Source organism: Colobus angolensis, unplaced genomic scaffold (genome assembly GCF_000951035.1).
Source record: "Colobus angolensis palliatus isolate OR3802 unplaced genomic scaffold, Cang.pa_1.0 Scaffold475, whole genome shotgun sequence".
Taxonomy (NCBI): Eukaryota; Metazoa; Chordata; class Mammalia; order Primates; family Cercopithecidae; genus Colobus; species Colobus angolensis.
In genome coordinates, this window is record NW_012118210.1 from 405277 (window position 1) to 423298 (window position 18022).

Here is an 18022-nt window from a genome sequence, read left to right on the forward strand (position 1 = left end):
GCTGGGACTAGAGGTGCCCCTCACTACACCCGGGTAATTTTTTTTTTTTTTTGAGACGGAGTCTCGCTCTGTCACCCAGGGTGGAGTGCAGTGGCGCAATCTTGGCTCACACTGCAAGCTCCGCCTCCCAGGTTCACCCCATTCTCCTGCCTCAGCTTCCCGAGTAGTTGGGACTACAGGCGCCCACCACCACGCCTGGATGATTTTTTGTATTTTTAATAGAGACGGGGTTTCACCGTGTTAGCCAGGATGGTCTCTATCTCCTGACCTTGTGATCCGCCTGCCTCGGCCTCCCAAAGTGCTGGGATTACAGGTGTGAGCCACTGTGCCTGAGCTGGAAAGGTCTGTTTCTTAGTAGAATCCCATTCTTTACCTACCACAAATCTAGTAACATCCTGTTAGATTAATGCCACAAACATTTTGTTGAGCTCCTGTTCTATGTGTTAGATATGAGGCATTCTAAAATGGAAAACCCAATCCTAGCCTTAAAATAGTTAAATGTCTGTTGAGAATTAGGTAATTTAACACCCATAGCATACTGAAGTAACTATTGTGAAAGTGTACATGAAAGAAGAATTAAGTTTGCCTTGGTAAGCCAAAGACCTCTTCTAACATTATAATTAGCATTTGAGCTGAGACTTAAAGGGTAGTTAGGGTTGCCAGGGTAGACAGGAAGTACCAGGGCCTGTGGCACTTACCGTGTTCTGCTTAGTGTAACTCAGGAGCGTGGCTGGGTTTAAGAATGTGGTGAGGAAACTGGGCAGTAGGACCATGTAATGCGAAGAAGCTTAGATTTTATTCTGAATAGGATGGGGAGCCACTGAAGAATGTGATACAATCAGTTTTCTGTATTAGAAGGAGTGTAGACTAGAGAGGAATGAGGCCAAAGGCAGAGCAGTCTTGATAACCCCTTGGTTGAAAGAGATACTGGGGGCCAAATTAGGGCATTTGGGGGATAAAGATGAGGTGGACACCAAAAGATATTTAGGAAACAGATTGGATGGGTTTGAAGGGCTTGGTTAGATTGGGGGTAATTTAGGTTAGGGGCATAGGCCCTGGAGTCAGGCAGACCTGGGCTCAAATCCTGACTCTATCACTTCTTAAAGGAATGGCTCTGGACAATTAACCCAAATCTCAACTTCTTCATAAAATGGGGAGAGTAATTCCTGCTTTATAAGACCCTTAAGAAGATTTGATAAGATACATGCAAAGCTCTTGCATGTTGAGTAAACATATGGAAGCTACTTTTGTTTTTGTGAGGATGACTCCCAGGTATCTATCTGATTTAGGCACCTGGGTTGGTTCCATTCACCAAGTAGGGAATGCAGGAAGGGGAGAGCTGGTGTGGAGTGGAGGAGGGTCAAGGCAGGAGCTCACCTGGGGACTTGTGGAAGTATTTACTAGGAATTTCAAGTGCAGAAGGGACACCTGGCCTGGAGATAGAGAGGTGGGAATTATTTTAGTAGACCTAGATTCATGCCCTTGAATGAGATGTTCTTGGGTTCAGGGAGTAGGAAAGGGTATATAGAGTGTATCAATTTGCTAGGTTCGTCATTAACAGAATAGCACAGACTGGGTGGTTTAAATGTTTAAATGACAGGAATATATTTTCTCACAGGTCTGGAGGTAGAAGTTGAAGATGAAGGTGTCACCAGGTTTGGTTTCTTCTGAGGCCTCTTGCCTTGGCTTGTAGATGCCACCCTGTCCTTTTGTCTTCACGTAGTCTTTTCTCTTTGCGTGTGTATGTCTGAGTCCAGATTTCTTACTGGATTAAGATGCACCCTGAAAAATCTCATATTAATTTAATTACCTTTTTAAAGACCTTTTTTCCTAATACTGTGATGTTCTGAGGACCTGGGGATTAGGGCTTCAACATATGAATTTTGGGAGGACACAGTTCAGCCCCTAACATAGAATGAGGGGCTATATAAAACAGGCAGGGGAGGGGAGAGGACTGTCCAGAGAAGCAGAAGGCAAATATGTGAGTCTGTGAGAATAAAGGGAGGTTCTCTAGGGAGGGAAGAGTCAACCGCAAACCTCCCAGATTCCTTTTGTGGTCACTGATACCAAATTGTTTTATTTTTTAAATGCTTGCTTTTTCTAAAATGGAGGCTCTTAATAGGAATGCTGAAGTAAATGTTTAATAGGGTTTGCCCTACTCATACTCATTTGCAAAATGGTTGTGAATCAGAGTCCATTCTATGAAGTTTTTGTGCTAGAAAGTACTGAATACCTTCTTGCTGTGGTTTAAAATCTACAAGAGAATGGCCTTGAAATGTATTTGTTCAAGCAGATGAGATGTCATGACTAATGATTTAGAAATCATGGTTTTCTGTTTAAAACTTTCCACGAAGACTCTTTATCATTACTAAGTTCCAACTGCATGGTAGTTTTGAATGCTTAAATTTTTTGTAAGGAGGTTTAAGGATAATATTGATACATTCAGAAATCACTCTGCTATGCGCCTTGTCCTTCACCCTTTCCCCAAATTCTGTTAATAATTTGTCAACACATCCTGTTAATTCTGCTTCATATCTCAAGTGTATTTACTTCTTTGTAGGTCTGCTACTACCAGCTAGTCCAAGCCACCACCAACTCTGCCATGGAGCCTTTTAATTGGACTCCCTCCTTCCATTCTTGTCCTTTCTAGAGAAATCTTAAAACAAGTCATACTGTGTCATTGCCTGATTGAAACCCTCAGCATCTTCTCATTACGCTTTGAGTAAAATCCAGACTCCCTGCCATACCTGCAAAACCTGCATGATGAAGACCCTGCCCTCTTGACTGGCCTCCTCTTCCACACCTCATTCATGGCCTGCCTTCGGCTTCTTGAAGATACGGAGGCTGTGGCTGCCTCAGGGCCTTGGCGTGTTTGGCATGCCCTTCCCCTGGTTTTCAAATGATCCCTCCAGTTTCAACTTAAACGTCACCTTGGCAGAGGTGCCGTTCTTCACTGCCACGTTAAAATTGCGCCTTCTTCCTTTCATATTCTAGTATATGTCATGTGATTGATTTGTTTGCTTATTTTTGAGAGTCTTCACATGGCGTTTCCCACTTGAATATTTCAAGGTTTTGATAGCACTGGCGAGAGGTAGGAGTGAAATTAGAGCAGATTTTAGAGGGAGAACAACCCTTACTATGTTATTTGGTCTTAAGAAACTGCGATTTAGAAAACAGTTCAATTTCATTCAGTATTTGGATTTTATATTTCATTGTGAACATTAGCATACGTTTTATCAGGTGTTTATGTTATATCTTAGTTTCAAGAGGTTTGATTTATTCTCAGATGACATTTATCACATCTTTGAGCTAATTTCTTTTCAGTGGTAACTTTTTTTTTTTTTTGAAACAAAGTCTAGTTCTGTCACCCAGGCTGGAGTGCAGTGGTGCGATCTTGGCTCGCTGCAAGCTCTGCCTCCCGTGTTCACGCCATTCTCCTGCCTCAGCCTCCCAAGTACCTGGGATTACAGGTGCCCACCACCATGCCCAGCCAATTTTTAGTATTTTTAGCGGAGACAGGGTTTCACTGTGTTAGCCAAGATGGTCTCGATCTCCTGACCTCGTGATCCACCCGCCTTGGCCTCCCAAAGTGCTGGGATTACAGGTGAGCCACTGCGACCGGCCTTCAGTGGTAACATTTTAAAAATAAATAAATAAAATAGACTTTATTTTTTTATTTTAATTTTTATTTTTTGACACAGAGTCACACTTTGTCGCTCAGGCTGAAGTACAGTGGCACAATCTTGGCTCACTGCAGCCTCTTCCTCTCGTTGTTTTAATTTGCAATTTCCTAATAAACATATAATGTTGAGCACCTTTCATATACTTATTTCCTTCTGTATATCTTTGGTGAGATGTTTGTTTAGCTTTTTTGCCCATTTTTTAAATTAAGTTGTTCATTTTCTTATTGTTGAATTTTACAAGTTCTTTGCATATTTTGGGTAACAATTCTTTCATCAGATGTCTTTAGTAAATATTTTCTCCCAGTCTGTGGCTTTTCTTCTTATTCTCTTAACACCCTATTTTCTTTTTTTTTAAGTACTTATTACTAACTGAAGTGATCTTATTTGTTTACTGTTTGTCTCCTAACACTACAGCACAGGGTAACATCTACAAATGACCTGTTTTGTTCTCTTTTTTTATTTCCAGTGCCTAGCATGGCGCCTGGTTTTGTATGCAGTTGGCAAATATTTGTTGATTGAATGAATGGATAACAACTGTTAACATTTTCAGTTTGTTTTATTCTCATTGAAAACGGCATCAAACTGATTTGGCGTCAATCTTCTATCTTCTAATTTAAAACTTAAATTTCAAATTTTTACTGTAATTTTCAAAAGTAGGGATAATGGTTAGCCACTTGCAGTAGTATGAGAGAAATTTCCACTGTGGTTCAGATGAAGTTGGTTTAAGATATATAATTGCTAATCTGTACACTTGCTTTGCCCTCTCCAGAGTGGTTCAGATTTCCTTTCCAGGAAGTAGTCACAGGACTGGGCAGTGAAAACAGGATGGTTTATGTCAGTCCCACAAAGCTTTATGGGATGGGAGCTACCTACTAGACACTGGAAGGTCTCAATATTTACACATATATCGCCACAGATAACACATATACACATGTTGTACATTGCAAGGTAAAAACTATATTACTCAAATTTTCTGTTCTTGACTGGTTTATTTTTATTTTATATTTTATTTTATTTCTTTTTGAGATAGGGTCTCACTATGTTGCCCAGGCCTGGTCTTGAACTCCTGGGCTCAAAGAATCCTCCTGCTTCGGACTCCCAAAGTGCTGGGATTACAGGCGTGAGCCATTGCGCCCGGCCTTGACTGCTTTTTTGTTAGCTGGATTTGCTAAACCTGGAAAGCGATCTGTGATCTCCCTCTCTAGTTCTGTTCTTTTCTTTTTTAAATATTTTTGGTAGTTTTTGGCTTTATCTATTTTGGTATAATGATATTTGCTATGTTATGTTTGTGACTACTATATTATTGTTAATCTTTGTCTCAAATACTTTTTGCCTTTTTTTTTTTTTTTGAGATGGAGTCTCGCTCTGTCACCATGCTGGAGTGCAGTAGCACGATCTTGGCTCACGCAAACCTCCACCTCTCGGGTTCAAGCGATTCTCCTGCCTCAGCCTCCCAAGTAGCTGGGACTAGGGCTGCACCACCATGCCCAGCCAATTTTTATATTTTTGGTAGAGACAGGGTTTCACCTTGCTGGCCAGGATGGTCTCGATATCTTGACCTCGTGATCTGCCTGCCTTGGCCTTCCAGAGTGCTGGGATTACAGGCATGAACCACCATGCCTGGCCTACTTTTTGTCTTAAATTCAACTCTTTGAATATTTCTACCCTCCTGTTGTTTGTTTGAATGTTCCAAGTCTTCTATTTTTAAGTCTTTTTTTGCTTTTTAAATTGCTGCTCTAAAAAGTAACATATTTGAAAGAGGTTTTTAAAAATTCTTTCAGAAGATATTGTAAAAGGTATTTTCATTTTCAATTGCTGCATAACAAATCATGTCAAAATGTAGTAGCTTATAACTAAAATAATTTTATTATCTTTCATGATTCTATAGGTTAACTTGGATCAGCTGATGGTTCTTTTGCCCCATGGATGTTCTGCTGGTACTGCAGTCATCTGGTAGTCCACTTAAACTAGAATGTCCATGACAGTTCACTCACATGGCTAGTGCCTTGGTAGGGATGACTAGGTTCAACTGGAATATTGGAACAGTGGGGCATCTCCCTCCCACCCATCTTAGGCCTCTTCCTCACAAAGTGGCTTCTTACATGGTCTTTTTATATAGCAAGAACCCCACCAGCAGGATAACCATAATTCTTATATAGTGGCTTAGGCTTCCCAAGAGTGCCAAAGTGCAAACTGCCAGGCCTCCTTAAAGTGGAGATATGGAACTGTTCCAGCATCAATTCTGTCTCCTCCTGTTGGTTGAAGCAAGTCATATGGCCAGTCGGATTAATTGGGGGAAGATATAAATATCAGGAGGTGTGGTTCACTGGGGCTGTCTTTACCTACATTTTATATGTTAATACTGGAGTTTTTTATTTTTTTTGAGATGGAGTCTCACTCTGTTTCCGAGGCTAGAGTGCAGTGGTGCAATCTCGGCTCACTGCAAACTCTGACTCCAGGATTCAAACGATTCTTCTGCCTCAGTCTCCTGAGTAGCTGGGATTCCAGGCGCCTGCCACCACGCCCAGCTGATGTTATATTTTTAGTAGAGATGGGGGTTTCACCATGTTGGCCAGGCTGATCTCGAACTCCTGACCTTAAGTGATCTGCCCGCCTTGACCTCCCAAAGTGCTGGGATTAGAGGCATGAGCCACCACCACACCTGGCAATATCTGGAATTTTAGGCTGTATTGTAAATTTAAATATTGTATGTCTTTTTTAAAAAAGTACTAGTACTTGGCAGGAGGATTACTGGAGGCCAGGAATTGAAGACCAGCCTGGGCAACATAGTGAAATTCTGTCTAAAATACTAAAAATAATTAAAATAATAAAAAGTAAAATAATAAAGCACTAGATGTTTCTGTTCATTTTATAAGTAAACAATAATTATTTGAATTAAACTAATTTAATTGGTCTCAGTTCATGCTGCTAGTCCTAATATGCTATTATTTTTAAGGAATTTGGCTTTTTTTTCAGTAAGTTGCAATATGTTTTCAAATAATGTTTTCAGGATGTCTGTATAGATTATATAGTATCTTGAGTTTGTCCCAAATTTATAATGTTTTCCTCTTCACACAGTTTGGTTGGGCCTTTATTCTCAGGAATTTGTAGTTACATAGAAACCTAAGGCTACTCCAATATGTCATCCTTTGTTGGTATACCTTTTGGGAAAATGGTATGTAAAATTTTACCAGGAGGTGTTGGTGAATGGAACTGGAACATGCTCTACATTTTTGTCTTTTTTCAGGTTTTCTTTTAGTATCATTTTTGTTTTATCTCATCTTGCATTTACTCTAGTTATTTAACACCAGAAGCAATGATCTGTTGAATAGATCTTAGTTTCTAAATCTCCACTTGCCATTTTCTTGCTCTTCATTTTTATATTCTTGTTCTTTCATTATACATTTGGATTTTTTCCAATAACTTCCTGAATATGACTTCATTATGAATTTGGCTTTCTGCTGTTTTAATTCTAGTTTGTGAGTTCCTTGAAATCACTCCTTATTTGAGTTTCTTCCCTTTCTTTCTTTAGTGTGTAGTGTCCTTTTTTCCCATCATGTGTGGTTCTTATAGGCAGTCTTTCTACAACCAGTTGAGTACCCAAAGCAATATTTTTCTCCATATTCTTTTTTTTTTTTTTTTTGAGACGGAGTCTTGCTCTGTCGCCCAGGCTGGAGTGCAGTGGCGCAATCTTGGCTCACACTGCAAGCTCCGCCTCCCAGGTTCACCCCATTCTCCTGCCTCAGCTTCCCGAGTAGTTGGGACTACAGGCGCCCACCACCACGCCTGGATGATTTTTTGTATTTTTAATAGAGACGGGGTTTCACCGTGCCAGGATGGTCTCGATCTCCTGACCTCGTGATCCGCCCGTCTCGGCCTCCCAAAGTGCTGGGATTACAGGCTTGAGCCACCGCGCCCAGCCCTCCATATTCTTTTATTTCTTAGAGTGAGTTTGTTATTGCATCGCTGCCAGTCCTGCGTCTCCTTACTGCTGGGTTTACTTAGGAGTGTAGTCTCTGAATGGGTATAGAAACAGAGTAGGGTGGGGAAATGACAATGGCTGTCCCTGGAAACAGGATTCATACCCAGTTTGGGGCTGGCCAGCCTGTTTCCTGATTGCTACAAACTGAGAAACTTTGAGCTGGGTGTGGAGAGAGGTGAAGGGCCAAACTATTTCCCCACATACTTTCTGGCCAGCTGGGCCAGGGTTCACTTGTCCATGGACATGTTTCTCTTTCTCTCTTCACTTACATTGTGGTTAGTGGAAATTTCCTTAGACTTTTGCAACTTGTTATGGTTCCAAGCAGGCCCTACTTTCTGTCTTTTCTTGTGTGTATCTTTATAGGTATTTTAAATGGAATTTGTGAAGTCATATCAGGAAATGGTAGCTTGATGCCCTCTTAAACTAAATGGCATCTTCCTTCATCTTACAGTTTATTAATCTTTAAAAAAATTGTTAATCCTTCCCATTGGCACAGGGACCCTCTCTCCAGGCAGTCTTGGTTTCCATGGGATGAGTAACAGATATCTCTGATATTAGGTTGGCGCAAAAGTAATTGTGGTTTTCGCCAGTACTTTCAATGGCGAAAACCGCAATTACTTTTGCGCCAACCTGTAGAAAGGTGTTGGACAGCCTTTTATTAACATCCTTAACTCAGCTCAACAAAGGGAGCTTGCCTTGTGATTAAGAATAAAAGGTTACAGTAAGCCTTTCCTCTACAAGCATTCAAGTTATTCCATGATTTCAGAGCCAAAATGAGGTTAAAAAGTCAGTGCTAACATTTGTATGCTTAATTTTTAAAATGCTTAATTTCATAGTCTTTTACTTAAAAAAAAAAAACTTTTATCATGTTTACTTGCATGCTTTTATCATTATGTTTTTTGGTACTATCCTTTTGTCTCCCTTACCTTACATTTGAGACATTTCATTCTTCAAAAAAGTTTAATCTTCTTTTATTTTGTTTTTGCCATTCATACTTCTTTTTCTTAAATGCCAAATTTTTAATCTTTATTTTCGGCCTTTTGGGTTTTGTTTCTTATTCTTTTTCATTTCAATTTATATTGCCTTACTTTTTAAATTTCTATTGTCTTAAGCATAATTCTCTGTACTATCGTTCTGCCACCCCCCCCAGCCCCTCTACCATGGCCCTTGACAATTTTTTGATTTTTAAAGGCTGAACGATATGTAATCCGCGGGGTGGCAGTAGCAATGAGCCGTGCCCATTCAACAATAGGGAGGAACCATCTTTCCATTTCCTCCCAGTAGTCGCTAAGTGATTTTGTATCTCTTTGTTTTACCATGTTCCCTTAAACTATAACTTGGAGATATATTGATTAAAACTTTCCCAGTGTAGCAGTGATTTGCTTCTGGCAGATGGAAATGGCTTCTGGACAGCACATCCTACCTGTGTGAGAAGCTGGTTGTTCTGAAATCCATGGTCTTGGCTTAGTGGAGAAACCATGGCCTCTGGAGTCAGATGCATGTGATAGTTCTGACAGGGAATAGCTGCATGACCGTAAGCAAGTTTCAGAACCTTTCTTAAGGCTTTTTTTTTTAGTTCAGAAAGGCAAAAATAATATCTACCTTTTATGATTATTTTAGGAAATAGGAGTAGTGCATATAAAACATCCTGCATGGTGCCTGGCCCAGAGTAGTTACCCAGATGTAGGACAAGCCAGGCCAGCCATGTTACCCAGAGGAGCAGAGGTGAAGTGAATAGGTTATGCTTGGCAAAGCACTGCTTTAGAGGACTCTGGGTGTTAATAGGCCTACTGGGAATGTCACATGGCCAGTGTTCATAGCCGGGCTTTTGACCCTGCTCCTGCTTCAGCTACCTGTAATGCTGCTTTATGTGCTTTGTTCCCAGTATACCACTGGTTCCCAAGCCCAGCTGCATATTGCAATTACTTGAGAAGGTTAAAAACCACCATTGTCTGGGTCTTGCCCCTGTCGATTCTATTTTAATTGGTCTAGATGTGGCCTGGACATCTGCCTTGTTTGTTTTCAAACAGGGTCTTGCTTTGTCGTCCAGGCTGGAGTGCAGCGGCATGGTCTCGGCTCTTGGCGACCTCCACTCCTGGGCTCAAGCCATCCGCCTGCCTCAGCTTCCTGAGTAGCTGGGACCACAGGTGCACGCCACTACACCTGACTGATTTTTGTATTTTTTGTAAAGATTGGGTTCTGCCATGTTACCCCGGCTGGTCTTGAACTCCTGGGCTCAAATGATCTTCCTGCCTTGGCCTCCTGAAAGGTGGGGATTACAGGCATGAGCCACCGCACCTGGCCTTTTTTTTTTTTAAGCTCTTCCTGTGATTCTGGTGTGCTTCCCAGCTTGAAGTTGCACCACCTGCCTGCTTCCACCCTTCCCTTGTGGGATCCTGTCTATGGCTTGAACTCCCTGGCTGTTCTGTTGATCCCCCTGGTGATGCTTCCTCTGGTCCGGGCTGAAGGGAGGCTGACAGGATCCTCCAGCCTGTGCCAGCTCGAGCGTCTGCTGCATCTGTTCAGCAGACTGTTCTTTGGCTCTAGAAAGGGGTTAGTACTTTGGAAAAGGTTTGTAAACTATTTGCCTTTGGAGGCCAAAGTCACCCCTTTGTGTATCAGAGCAGAGCTAAGACTGCTTTCCTAAGAGACCTTGGCCAGTGCTTTGTGCCACCTTCCTGTGGCTAACAAGTTCCTTGATTTTCAATGCAGATGCAACCCTTGCCTTTTGGCGAACTGTTAAGCAAATAAATCTGCCCTTATTTGGCAGCGTAGTAGACTGATTGAACTTGAGTTTATTGCAGAGACTGGCACATCACATTTTTAAATTTTCGCTTCTTACTAGAAGACTAGTTCTAAGAGGTAACATTCCTGCAGTTAGCGTGAAATCCATCTCTATTCCTCTGCAGTGCCTTTTCTAATTTTTGTATTTTTGTGAGGTCGGGGAATACTTAACACTCTTCAAAAGGCAACTGAAGGGGCAGGAAAGGAGCTCTTGCTACCCCCGACTCACTCCTGAACCCATTTCCTGCCCACCACTCACACCCCAACCCCTTCTTTGACGTGGAAGGGCTCTGGGGAGACTTGGTTGATCCTCACTGCCTAAGCACTCTTGAGTCCTCACTCTTTTGACTGCTTGTAAAATAATTCTTCTGTTTTTTTGTTTTGTTTTTTTGTTGGTGGGGGAGTATGAATGTGGCTTTCATAGTTGGATGTTATAAAACATAGTCATTTGGTAGTTGGGAACTTTTTATTTTTGTGATCTTGTTTTTAATTCTCAGGATGTTTGCGACACCAGTCACTCGAGAGAATCTGAGTCTTGGCGAGGGCTTTCTGAGGCTTCATGTTTTCTTAGCAGCTGTTGTCTTCTGACTCAGTGGTAGATTTGCCTTTCCCCACGGACACTCTGGACCTTGTAGCTCCTCAAGCTTCCCTGTCTGCTGAGCAGATAGGAAGCCATGTCAAATATGTGGCGCCTTGAGGAAATACCTAGTGAATAACAGTATGTCCTATTGTGCTCTAACTTTATTTCAGCCTTATTTCTTTTCTGAATATTATTTTTCATTTATCTTCATTTCCTCATCTATCTGTTTTCTTCTCTTCTAAAGTATGTATCTTTGTTAGCTCCATCATCCTTTTTGGAATGAGCAAGTATAAAAATAAGTAAATAAATAAATAATACCCATCCTAAATATTTTAAGACACCACCATTCTGCGGCACACTTGCCACCTCGGTCGTAGCTCTGGGCTCTGCTGTCCCCTGGCAGCACTGCTGCATTGCCTTCTCTCCCCGCATCTGCCCACCCCTCTGTCCCAGAGAGATTTTTCTGTAGCCCCTCATCTGCAGAGTCCGACAGCTCAGGGTCGAGGGTCTTTCTTAGCAGTAATCACCCCCTATGCTGCCGCCCCTCCGTTTCCGGACCTGTTTCCTGTGGCTCCTCTCCTGCACTTTACACTTCAGTTCTTGTTTCTGTCCACTCTGCCTTTGTCATTTCCTGGATCTGAAGCTGTTCTCCCACTCTTTCACCTTTCTCTTCTCGGTAAACTTCTGTGAAACCTCCGCTGATTCCCTGCAGCAGGGTCGACCACTTCCTGAGTGTTACTTCCTCTCTTGGTGCATATATCTGGTTGCACTAACCAGGCTGCTGCTAGCCCGAAGGCACCTTTGTGCAAATTAGAAAAAGACACCCACCCCTTCTGCAAGATACTTCATAGTACTTCCAGCTGTTGGCAAACCGTCTTAATAAAGACAGACATCTTTGATGTCTCTAATGTGCATGGTGCTCTACAAGGGTTGTGCAGTGCATACCTGTGCAGTTGTATGTGATAGGTCTATGTGATAATTATTTGTTTAATTGTCTGTATTCCCTTCAGGACTAAGGAAAATTCCTTATATCTTGATACTGTTTTTATATTCTTACAGTCTGACCAGATCAGACCCTCAGTAACCATTTGCTAAACAAAAGAAGGAATGAAGGTACAAATATGTATCTACCTTGTCTGGAAAAATAGCAGGAAAGGCACGCCTGCCAAGGACTTTTACACTGAACAGTAAGAATATATTTTAGCTCAGAGACACTGTTTTGACGTTTCAATATTGCTTTAATTAGATATCTTAAAGCTAGTGTACCACAGTGGGTGAAAGAGCAGATGCTGGAGCTAGACTCCATGAGTTTGAATCCCCATTCTACCACTTACTCACTTATTAGTGCACCTTTGGGCATATTACTTAACCTCTCTGTGCCTCAGTTTACTCATCTGTAAAATGAGGGTGATGATAATAGTTCCTACTTCAAAGGCTTGTGAGAATTAAATGAATTATGTAAAGTGCTTAGAAGAGTACAAGACACATAATAGTAAGAGAAGTGTTAGGTTAGGTATTGTCAATATTGTTAAAGTTTATATATGCATTTACTGTACTATTGTTTCTTTTTAACTGTGAAGTGCTGTTTTCACTCTGTCATGTACAGCTTTTATTGCTAGCATCTTGCTTCTGCGGGTCCAGCCACCTGCTGATTGGCCCCGTGTTTGCGCTGTGGTCAAAGCACTTGCTGCCTGCAGTTCTCCCTCGCGCACACGGGTTCTTTGGTTGCTGTAACAAAAAGTACATAGGACACAAACAGGAAACCCGCAGGCTTTGTTTTTTCTTCCTAATTTGGCAGAAGGGGGAAAAACCAGGGCCTTTCTCAGATAAGGCTTGTTTTAGAGTTTAAATTTAACTTCTTGTTCATATTCTAAAGCTTGGATTGGTAATAAATCTTGGCTGTATGAGACTAGAGAGAATTGGGCTTTAAAAAATGATTTTAATGTAAAATCTTTTCTAATTGCAGGACAACTTGCATTTGCTGATTTTCAAGAGAGTTGTGCTATGATGTGGCAAAAGGTAATGGAATGTTCTGGGACCAAGTTCCCCACTAGAACGTGCCAGGGTATTCTCGAGTTAGACAATAGAAGAAAGTCACTCCCTGAATAGTTCCGGGCTTCTCCTGGTCTTTAGGGTTCACGTGTGCTTTAACTTCACAGGAGGGATGGGAGGGGCATTTTCTGCATTGTTTCCGGCTTTGTCTTTCTCTGGTGTCTCATGCGGGCATTGGAAGCTGTAACACTCTGGGAACGTCTGCATAACCCAGTCTGGCTGCCTCACCCTGTTGAGCTCTCTTCAAATTAAGCAAGATCTGACTAATACATTCTTCAGAGATGCTCTGACCGTTTTCATTATGAGAACTAAATGGCTTTTCCCAGATCACATTACTGTAATTGACTTTACACTCATTTTGATACTCTTACATATTATAGGGCACTAGCTAGAACTCTCACAGCAGTTGCTGTACATTTGTTTGTGGTTTCAACAGCCATTTCTTAGTTAAACAAAACAGCATATAAGCAGATAATACAAAGATAATCTAAAATGTCACCCTCCTTCATTTGTTAAATTGATCAAAGCCCTTTATATACATAAACCTGGATTAAATATTTTAGTATAGAACTGGTCACCCGTAGCCTGATTCAAGGGTATGTTTAGGTATTAGTTCTCAGAAAGAATGTCTCCCTGAGGAACTTCCTCCAACAGGGTTTCTATGGATTCCTTTACATTCAAGTTTTCAGAAATGATGAGTAGACAATTAGTTGTTACTCTGTGTTCTGGAAGGTGGAGAAGCAGATGGTGAGAATGTGTTGCAGCCAGCAAAGGAACTCACATCATACCTAACTTTTCTGCACTGCGTTACCTCTGACCCCGTTAGGGCACATCAGAGGCTTTGTTTTGTGAAAGGAGCACAATTAAAATCTAAGGTTAAATCTTCAAGTAGGGGCACAAATACTTACGGAGTTTTTTCCTTTATCTAAAACCGGAATTTCCTTGTCTGTCCAAAATCTCTATTCGTGTTGGAGAAATGTCAGCAAAGACAGACAGGAATTTACCTAAATCTCACTTAGGGTTGGGATGCGCTGATGGTCAAAGCAAACTGAAAACCCACAGAAATAATTTGATTCACAAATGCATTTTGTTAGCAATTTTTAAAAATTGGTTTGTCAGCATTTAGAATCCAGGCAATTTCACATTTTAAAAAAAAAAAAAAATCAGATTTCTGACCCCTCTTGAAAAATGGAAAGATCCGTTGAGACTGGGGCCACATAGCCACAGTCAGCTGGAGCCAGGTTGAAGCTGTCTTCTTGGCTGGGCCTTACGTCCTTGTCTTTGCAGCGTCTGCTGTCTTTTATGTGACCTGTTTGGCCCTGTGGGCATTTGCATTGTGACCCCCTCTCCTGTCCTTTCCTGTCCTACTCCTATAGCCCACGTCCTACTGTTTTATGGTCAGGTATCTTACACTCTTCAGAAAGCCTCAGGCCGCTGTGAGCAGTGGTTAAATGGCCACCAGGAAGGAGAGTTGGCTCCAGGGAGTCCACTGCTGCTCCCGGCCCCACCCAGGCCTTCAGGGGACAGGAGCTAAAGCCAGGGTGGATGTGGTGTGCTGTATTTGCTGAGCTGGCATCCCTCCATCTGTTCATTCAGCCTGAAAGTCATAACCAAAGTTTCCTCATCCCAAGGGTGGGGCATTTTTCAAAATATGAAAGAAAGGAGCCAGTGACAGCTCCAGCCCATTTGCAGGCTTATAAGGACCAGCCATTGCCACAAAGGATAAGCTTCCTGTTTACCAGTTGGCCTGAGACAAACTGGTTGTGCTTCCTGGCCACGCAGGGCTTGGCACACAGTCTGGGCTCTGTCTTTCAGGATGGTGGGCTGAATGCTTGCTCTGTGCTGGGCCGGCTGGGGGCGGCAGGGCCCCCACAGCATGGGTCCTGGACATGGGCCACTCTTGAGAGGGCACCCTCAGAAGGGCACTCAGTTTGGCTCCAGAACCAACCCTGGCATTTGGAAAGGAAGCAAATGAGGGAGGGCGGTCTGGCCTCCTTGCTGACTTCCTTAATGCTTCTTTCCTTAAGGGGCCCACGCCAGGCAAATCCCCTTGGCACAAAACAGGGAATCCTACAATAAATTTGTATCTTTTGTTTTTAAGTATCCAGGAAGCAGGCAGTCAATTCCTCTGGGAATAAAGGTCCTTTTCGGCGGTGTGTTCGGTGCTGGGGGCTTTGCCCTTGTGTATTACCTCATACAAAGTAAGTATCCTGCAAGCCACGTGCAGCCTGACCTCCTCCTAGCAATCCTGCTCCTGCTCCTCTATCAGAGGAAATACTTGAGATGTTTTCTTTAGATTAGAGAAGGAGGAGAGGGTGATTTTAAAGGCTAGTCCACCATTTCATTGGCTGTAGCTTCCTCTGTATCCTGTAATCTCAGTTTTTCCAGGAGCAACGAGTACAAATGAAAGGACCAGGACTCATTTGCATAAGAAGCCTAGCAAAGCACGGTGGGCTTTCAGTCCAGTGCACACACAGTGGCTCCATCAAGATTCTGAGATTATATAAAGAAAGGACAGAGGGAAGGGGAATACCAGATGGTTCACAGGTGGGGAAAGCTGTGAGTATGCGTCCAGTGTTGTCAGCCTTTGTTGCACTTTCATTCTCTGCTGTTGATTTAATGGAGGAGGGACCACAAGCAAGGGACTCTGACAGGGGCAGAAAATAAAAGCAGAGACCACGATGGCAAAATCCCGACACATGCAGCTTCCAGCCCCACTGCACTCAAATTTGAATTTGTAAAGACAGGCCACAGTTACTGTCAGCAGCCAGGACATTTAAGGTCATTTTAATGCTACTGGTGGCAAAGCGGCAGCAGTTTTTTCCAGACTGACTTTTTTAAGGCTCCTTTATCCTCACGCAGCTTGGCTCCTCATCCATTCTGCAACATTTTCACTTCTTCCCAGGATGTGAGTGTCACCAGCAGACAAGCAAACAGGCTCCAGTGTCCTCTGCAGCCTCTCTGCACCTTCCTGCAGAGTTGGTGGAGTTGCTGAGTCTGGAGGGGGCTTGAGATGAGCATTCCCAGGAATGATTTAGACTGAATAATTTGGCCTCCTCTTCCCTCTGCCAAAGGACAGGGGCAGGACATGAGAGGAATGGGTGCATTTTTGGGTCAGGGTTCAGCCTTCTGGTGTGGCAGCCTTTCTCCCTTAGGAGGCTGCTAAGTCGGTGAGACCTGGGCACTGCAGCCGACTGCCTGGGTTGAATGGTTGAATCTTGGCTCCAGCTCTTGACCAGCTATGTGGCCTTATGGGGGAGTCCGTCACCTTTCTGGGCGTTAGTTACCTTATTGGTGTGATGTGTGGTAATATTAGTGCCTGTGCATGAGGTGAGAATTGAATCTCACAACACGAGAGCTATTGAACATTGTGAGATGTGTGAAGTACTGAGAACAGTGCCTGGCCATAGAAATCACTCAATAAAGGTTACCTGTCTGGACTCTGCTTCTGTCCCTTCTTTTCCTATCATGGCTGGCACCGTGTTCATTCCTGTGGTATTCCCTGTATCCCTGTTCCTGGAAGCAGCCCAGGAGGGGGATTCCCTTGGCCTCTCCAGGGTCAGGTCACCTTTCCCTTCATTAGTGTGATGGGACCTTCAGAAGGGAAGCACTTTCTGTGGCCAAACTGAACAGCCTGCTTGGGAAGCCTGCCTGTGCTCCCTCCTTCGGGCAGCTGATTATTAGAACTTACAGCTTCTGGGAGGTGCTGCCCAGAGTTCCCAGGTAGCCTGTGGTCTCAGAATGATTCCTGAGACTGAGAGCAGTTTGACTTGAAATGTTGGCTTAAATCTCAATGAGTGAACATTCTCATATCCTGTTTCTTGGCCTGAGGGTTTTGTTAATGTTGTGGCCTATTTTACATCTCATGTTAGTGGAACAGGCAATGTTTAGATCAGGTGTCATGGCTTCTGGCCTCGGCTTTGCCATGGACCAGCTGTGTCACTTTGAACAAGTCATGGAATCATAGGACTTTAGAGGAAACTTAGAGACTTGAGAGGAAACTTAGGGAAGAGCTGATCAAACCCCTTAGGTGTAGAAATAAGGCAATGAGTGAGGGTAGAAATGAGGTGAAGCAGAAAGGGTCTGCATGAGGTCAAGGCCCAAGGTCATCTGCACATCCCTGCAAAACACTGCCTGCCTGTGCTTTGGTTTTTGAGTCTGTAAAATGGACAGTTTAGAGTAGATGGTCCTAATTATTCGTCCATCCACAAATTTCATGTTTCTGTTTCTGCCCTGTATGTCAATTGTATTATTTGATTTTCTTTGTAGTAGATTCTACCTGACCAAGTTCAATAAGGAAAATAAGTGTGTCTTTCGTCCTTAGAGCTTCATTCCAGGGGTTTATATTACAAGTTGGCAATGGAGCAGCTGCAGAGCCATCCCGAGGCACAGGAAGCTCTGGGCCCTCCTCTCAACATCCATTATCTCAAGCTCACCGACAGGGAAAACTTCGTGGACATTGCTGATGCCAAGGTAGCGTGCTTTCCCTGTGAACTGCAGGCTGGTGCCTGCTGAAGGAGAGGAGAGTCTACTGTCTCCTGGAAAGTCATGGAGTTACGGATTTGGGATGGGAAAATCCACTAAGTAAAGCTAGGTTTAGCACCTCTAAAAAAAAGTTTTTTTATTATGGATTTTAATGTTTATATAAAATATATTTTATATTATAGATATATTTCTATATACTTTTCTTCCATTCTGGGGAATTGATGTGGCAGGGAATGCAGTGGGTATGCTGAAGTCACCATCTTGAATTGAAGGTAGTAGAGAAATGACCAGTGGCGGTTTGCTACCATGTTGGCTTTGATAGCTCTCAGCACTCTGGGAGGCTGAGGTAAGAGGATAGCTTGAGCCCTGGAGTTTGAGACCAGCCTGGGCAACACAGCAAGACCCTGTCTCTATCTCTCTGCCTGCCTATCTGTCTGTCTGTCTATCAATCAATCA

At 42.8% G+C, this 18022-nt stretch overlaps 1 protein-coding gene across 9 annotated transcripts in view; it reads left to right on the forward strand.

Annotated features, from left to right (window-relative positions):
* The window catches only part of LOC105523793 (cytochrome c oxidase assembly factor 1 homolog), a 126951-nt gene that overhangs the window by 74009 nt on the left and 34920 nt on the right, over window positions 1–18022 (forward strand). For 4 of the 9 annotated variants that reach the window (XR_001003648.1, XR_001003647.1, XM_011958789.1 and 1 more), the window contains exons 2-4: window positions 12996–13048; window positions 15183–15282; window positions 17406–17554. Coding sequence is in view for 6 of the 9 variants with exons in the window: in XM_011958789.1 (XP_011814179.1) it covers window positions 13034–13048; window positions 15183–15282; window positions 17406–17554 (264 nt within the window). In the remaining 3 variants the exon portion in view is untranslated. Of the gene's footprint in view, window positions 1–5597; window positions 5693–9854; window positions 9935–10940; window positions 11168–12039; window positions 12217–12988; window positions 13049–15182; window positions 15283–17405; window positions 17555–18022 lie in introns of those variants that run through there. The other 5 variants (XM_011958792.1, XM_011958791.1, XM_011958790.1 and 2 more) reach the window with 5 other exon arrangements.